The sequence below is a fragment of the Colobus angolensis genome, unplaced genomic scaffold, assembly GCF_000951035.1.
Source record: "Colobus angolensis palliatus isolate OR3802 unplaced genomic scaffold, Cang.pa_1.0 Scaffold204, whole genome shotgun sequence".
NCBI lineage: Eukaryota > Metazoa > Chordata > Mammalia > Primates > Cercopithecidae > Colobus > Colobus angolensis.
The window spans coordinates 3,400,367-3,406,366 of NW_012115200.1; the positions used below are offsets into that span (position 1 = coordinate 3,400,367).

A 6,000-nucleotide genomic window follows, 5' to 3' on the forward strand; every position below is an offset into this window, starting at 1 on the left:
GCCAAGTTCAGAGTTGCCAAGAAAACGAAATGCCAAGTTCACGGCATGGGTGAGGGCGTGGACGTGGGTGAGGGTGTGGGCATGGGTTAGAGCGTGGATGAGGGTGTGAATGTGGGAGAGGGTGTGGGCATGGGTGTGGGGGCTGGAACCTGCGTTTCATTCTCTGTGGTGCCCTTTCCATGGGGCATGAGGTCCTGTGGCTCCTGCGAGGACCCTGCTTATATTTTAAGTGCACCTGAGGGTCCCCAGGGGGCTGAAGCATTGAGCTTTATGTTCCAAGGGACCCCTCTTCTGTGGGATTGTGGCACAGCGGGGGGAGGTGGGTTGGAAGAGGACATGGCCCTGGGCAGGAGAGCAGGTGGCAGGCTTGGGGGTACCCACAGCGGGAGCTGACTGGTTTGCCGACGGTTGGGAGTGGGACGTCAGGAAGGATGGGAGCCAAGAGCAGAGGCTCTGGCTGAGAGGGGCCATTGCCTGGGAGCAGGGCTGCGGCGGAAAGTTCTGCTTGGACAGATGAGACGTGAGCTGTCCCTTGTGTGGCTGTATTCCTCAGGTCCTGGCAGGAAGCAGATGATGCCCGGGGCATGGCCAAGAGGTTACCCAGGGGCTGTTTCTCTGAGTAGGCGGGGGAGGTGGAAGAGCCGGGGCCAGTGGGGACACAGCTGACTCCATCCTGCGTCTGTAGGGACAAGGGGGGCATCTGTTATGAGAGATGCGGCCTGGGGAGCAGGGCCACCTCCCAACAGAAGTGGGGGCCACAGACGGACCTCCTGGGCCTGCTGATGGTGTCTCTGTGGTCATGTTCCCTGTGTCCTGTTGGGGCTACCCACTGGCTGGACCCAAGAGGGGTCAGAGAGTAGGGGTCCCGGAGAGGCAGCCTCGCAGGCTAGCCCCCCGCATACAGGCCACAGGACCCTCACAGTCACCAAGGCCTGGCCCCCAGAGTTCCAGAGAGGGGGCTGGGCCAGTGATGAGAGCTTGGGGGCCAGCAGCATGCAATGGTCTTGGAGGCCCAGGAAGGAACAGAGGGAAGAGGGCAGGGCTGTGGGTGCACTCCAGAGTTGTGAGGCCAGATAATGGGGGCTGTGGGTGCACCCCAGAGTTGTGAGGCCAGATGATGGGGGCTGTGGGTGCACCCAGAGTTGTGAGGCCAGAAGATGGGGGCTGTGGGGAGCATGGGCAGCCAGGTGAGTGGGAACCCTGAGTCACAAGAGCAATCTCCCAGGGACCCAAACGCTATGAAGTGGGCAGGAGTCCACCACGGGCCTAACCGCTCAGCTGGGTAGGGACACCAGAGTCACGAAATGGCAGGGAAGGGGGCCAGGGTGCTGCTGGAGATCCAGGGCAAATCCGGATTTCAGCCACTTTTTCATCCCATAAATGGACTTTGAGCACCCACTGCCACTTTGTGGATGGTTGACGGTATGGACAAAAGTTTGAGCACCTGGATGAAAACACATGGCCCAGAGTCAAAAATCCCAGCGTTCCCTTCAGACATCACCCAGATGGCTCAGCGGCTCAGATTTGTTTCCAGGTTTGCCAAGAACATCGTGGGACACAAGCGCAGCTCCTGCCATGTGGGTGGGAATGCAGGGAACGGAGCGGGAGCTGCCTGGGGACACTGCAGGGTACAGCCCCGTCCCAACTCAGGGCAGCCCCCGCCCGCTCCTCGGTGGGCCATGTCCAAGGGGAAGAGTCCCACCCTTTTCCTGGTGGATCCACCTGGGAGGTGACCACGGTCTTGCCTCCCCTGTGTGACCTGATCCTGGATGAGGTGCACAGACTTCCGTGGACTGAGTGTGTCCGCGGTCTCGTGTTCCAGGCTGGAGTGTCCTCTCTGAGGGTTCTCCTGTGGATGCGACGAGTGCACATTCCTGCCCTCCACCAGTCAGGTTTGATTCCAGGTTTTAGTAGCCATGTTTGTTAAGGGGTGACTCCAGAATGGAAGATAACCCCTAAGTTTCAAAAAAATCTTCCCCAAATGCACATTCAGATGTGTGAGTGTGCATCATGGACGCTCCTCCCAAATACACATTCAGGCGTGAGTGTGTACATGGCTGGAGCTCCTGCCACAGTCGGTCTCGCTGTTGTCTTTCAGGTCAGCAAAGTGGAACGCGAGAAAAACCAGGAGCTGCGGCAGGTGCGTGAGCATGAGCAGCACAAGACTGCAGTCTTGCTCACAGAGCTCAAGACAAAGCTGCACGAGGAGAAGATGAAGGAGCTACAGGCCGTGCGTGAGACGCTGCTGCGGCAGCATGAGGCCGAGCTGCTCAGGGTCATCAAGATCAAGGACAACGAGAACCAGCGGCTGCAGGCACTGCTCAGTGCTCTGCGTGACGGTGGCGCTGACAAGGTCAAGACCGTGCTGCTGTCCGAGGCCAAGGAGGAGGCCAAGAAGGGGTTCGAGGTGGAGAAGGTCAAGATGCAGCAGGAGATCACCGAGCTGAAGGGTGCCAAGAGGCAGGTGGAGGAGGCACTGACGCTGGTGATTCAGGCGGACAAGATCAAGGCCGCAGAGATCCGCAGTGTGTACCACCTACACCAGGAGGAGATCACCCGCATCAAGAAGGAGTGTGAGCGGGAGATCCGCAGGCTGGTACGTGGGCGGGCAGGGGCGGGTGTGGGCGAGGGTGCAGGTGTGGGCTCGGGGAGCACACAGGTAGCACCTGGGCGGCTCTGGCTTCACCCCCCATGACATTCTCAGCACAGGCTCCTCATGCCACCCCTGTGGTTTTGAGGACCCTAGAGCCATGAGACCACTAGAAAAGGGTCAGACCCACAGTCAGGCCCCTACAGGGCAGGCCAGACTCTCACCTCCCCTTCTCCACAAACACCAGCTCTACTTCCTTTCTTAACTTGGGCCAGAGCAAGAAACCTGGAAGTCGGCACTGCCCATTCCCACCGCGGGGTTCACGGACACCTCTTCTTAGTGTCCCGGGTTATCCCTGATGCCAGGCAGGGCTCAGTGTTTTGCGGCAGGAGTCCCACACGTCTTCCTGGGGGGACTCAGAGGGAATTATCCAGTGATTCTCCAGTTGAACTCACTGGATCGAGAGAGGCGAGACCAGGAGGCCCCGGGGGGTGTGATGGCCTCCGGCTGCCCTGAGGTCCCCGTCTCTGCAGAACCATTGCGCTTGGGCTGGACCAGATGAGCTGCCGGATTTGTGGGTCAATGAGGTCTAATGTTGGCACCTATACCTGGAGCATCCTAATAGCTCCAGAGACTCGGGCACCCATAGCAGGCACCAGTAGAGTCGATGTTCTCAAAGGCCTGGGGTTCAGCTGACGAGAATGTCCGGGGATTGCAAGGGACTGATTGCACCCGATGCCCCGATGCCCCTTGTCCTTTGGAGAGGAGACTGTCCTATGATTTGAGGGGAAGTGGATCTCTATCTTAGAGGTGCGTGCCCCAGCCCTGTGCCTCTTTAGGACCCGGAGCCCTGGGCACCTTGGTGGGTTGCAGTGGTCTTTCCACGTGGTGTGACCGTGCACCTGGGCGGCTTTCCTCTGCCTGCTTCCTGGGGCCTCTGGTCTCCAGGGATAGCCTCCAGGCTGGGCCAGCAGGTGGAACTCCCAGAGAGGGGCAGCCACTCTCCACACCTACAGCCAGGAAGGGAGAACCAGCCATTGTGGAGTAAATATGACCTTGCCACGGCATACACATGGGTGCCCCCAAACATGCCTAACCTGGGTGATCCCCTTCCTTTCCAAAGTGGTCCCTGTTCCAACCTCCCCTACACCTCTTCACCCTGTCCCGAGCCATATATTGATGTCACCTTAGCAACCCAAGGACCCGGCCCAAGCCAGCACTCGTAAGAACTGGGTGCTTTCCTCGCATGACGCGAAGCTTGCTTTTCTGTGCGGGGAAGGAAGGAAGCATTGCCACTGTCCCGGGAAGGTGGGAGGGACAGGCGGCTGCCTCTGCCCAGTGCCACACGACCCTTTCATTTGTCTTGGTTGGATTCGATGCTCTCAGTAGAGGAAGACGGCTTTTTTCTTAAGCAAAGGCTCGTAACAGAAACCAGCAGTTCCCTGCCATCCCCTCTCACCCCTAGTCTGAGCCCCAGAGGCAGCTACTCGTAAATCCTCTGGCTGATTCTTCTGGATTTTATTTCAAATTTTCGAAAGCATGCTCCAGCCTGTGTCTTCACTCTCCATCCTCACCAGATCTCCCCCTCCACACAGGCTTTTCTGCAGGCAGGGGCAGGCTGATCCTAAAACCTACCCCGAAGTGCAGGGGTGTTACCTCTTCTGTGGGTTACCTTTCCCCGTTCTCAGCAGCAACGTGTTATGATCTAAGGTCTTACATTTTAAAGTAAAACAGTCTAATTTGTTTATCTTCCCCTTTAGGATTGGCACTCACTTTGTCTTGTTTAGGAAATCTTTTGATCCCAACATTTGGAAGCCTCATCTTTTAAACATGTTATAGTTCCATCTTCCATACGTATGTCTGTAGCAGCCCTTACTTATAAGACCGTCTCTCCGCTTCCCACAGCGCCTCTCTGCCAACTCGCACCTGTTCTTACAAGAGTGGACTTTCTGGTGTATCTCGTCGTCAGTCCCTCCTCCACCCTACTTTGTAGTAGTTATTCTAGCTTTATAAAAAGGCTTCATTTCTGGAGTAGCACGTTCTCCCACTTTGTTCGCCTTAAAGAGTAACCTGCCTCTTCTTGGCCCTCTACAATTCCATCTAAAGTGCAGAATCGTCTTTGCTCTAAATAAAAACGCTGTTGGAATTTTGGGATTTTAACCAAACTGTTCAAGGATAAATTTTAACAGAGGGTGTAATCATGACTCTCATACAAACAGTGAACATATGTCAAAGATTTTATTAACTCATTACTTTCAACCAATGCAAATGAGGACTTGACCCACAGAAATTCGCGTTCCCTGCCTGACAAAAACCATTTGCATTCCCATGCACAGGAATCGTGTCCGTCTGTGCCCAGGAAATGAGCACTTTGCTCACACCCTTCTCAGAGTTTAACTGTTCTTTCCATGGAGTCGTAGAACAGCCTAATCAGAGACAAAGGCACAGGCTCCCGAGGTCAGGTCGTCCCCAGGGGCTCTGGCATTCCAGTACAAGGACAATCAGAAATCTTCTCTTGCCTATTTCAAAGTCTTATATGATCTTTTCCTATAGAATCCATAGATTTGGGACATCTCCTTTGTTTATTGTTTCGATGCTTAAACACATATACACCCCGTCAGTGGGAAGACAGTGCTGCCCGTGAGAGGCCCCCACCACCACCATCCAGGAACTCTGGGTCTGCTTGGAGCGACCGGCTAGGGGCTCACATCCCATCCACAGCGTGACTCGCCCCTTCCCCCAGGGGTGGCTGTTGGAGCCCAGCCCAGCCCGCACAGCTGTTGGGAGGCACTTCCTTTCTAGCCCTGACCACAGCTGCCCAGGCCTCATCAGGGACACACCTCCCATCAGTTCATCCTCAGCCCCGTTCCCAGAGCCCAGCTATCTCTGTCTGTATCCTGGTTTTGTGTAATTTAAATAAAATAATGAAAAACCCAGGGAGTACTTGGTTTCGTGCCCAGAGCACAAGAGGTGCCCTGAGGTCATCAGCTGTGGTGATGGAGCTTCTGGTGGCACCAGGAATCCAGCCACCAGGACACTTTCTTTCTGGGGACCCTGTCCCAGTGGGGCTCACTTGCCTAACTGATAAGGGCTCCAGGACCTCAGATCTCCTTTAAGGCCATCATTTATGAGAGAGCATCCTGGCCTCTAAAACCCAGTGATGACGTGCAGGGCTGCTCCCCAGGCCCAGGTGTGAGGGAGTGTGTGGAGTTAAATCTAGGTGTGAGGTAGAGGGGCTGGGAGAGCCGGGCAGGTGTGAGGTGGGGGATCTGGGAGAGCCGAGCAGGTGTGAGGTGGGGGGGCTGGGAGAGCCGGGCAGGTGTGCAACCTCTCCAGCTATGGGGGCTGTGGTACAGTGCGGTGTCCAGGCTGGGGACAAGGGGCAGCTTCATGAGGATGGGGAAGTCTGG

At 56.2% G+C, this 6,000-nt stretch overlaps 1 protein-coding gene across 1 annotated transcript in view; it reads left to right on the forward strand.

Annotated features, from left to right (window-relative positions):
- The window catches only part of JAKMIP3 (Janus kinase and microtubule interacting protein 3), a 66,572-nt gene that overhangs the window by 15,015 nt on the left and 45,557 nt on the right, over positions 1 to 6,000 (forward strand). The window contains exon 2 of the mRNA XM_011941961.1: positions 2,099 to 2,596. Within this exon, the coding sequence (XP_011797351.1) occupies positions 2,099 to 2,596 (498 nt within the window). The remainder of the gene's footprint in view (positions 1 to 2,098; positions 2,597 to 6,000) is intronic.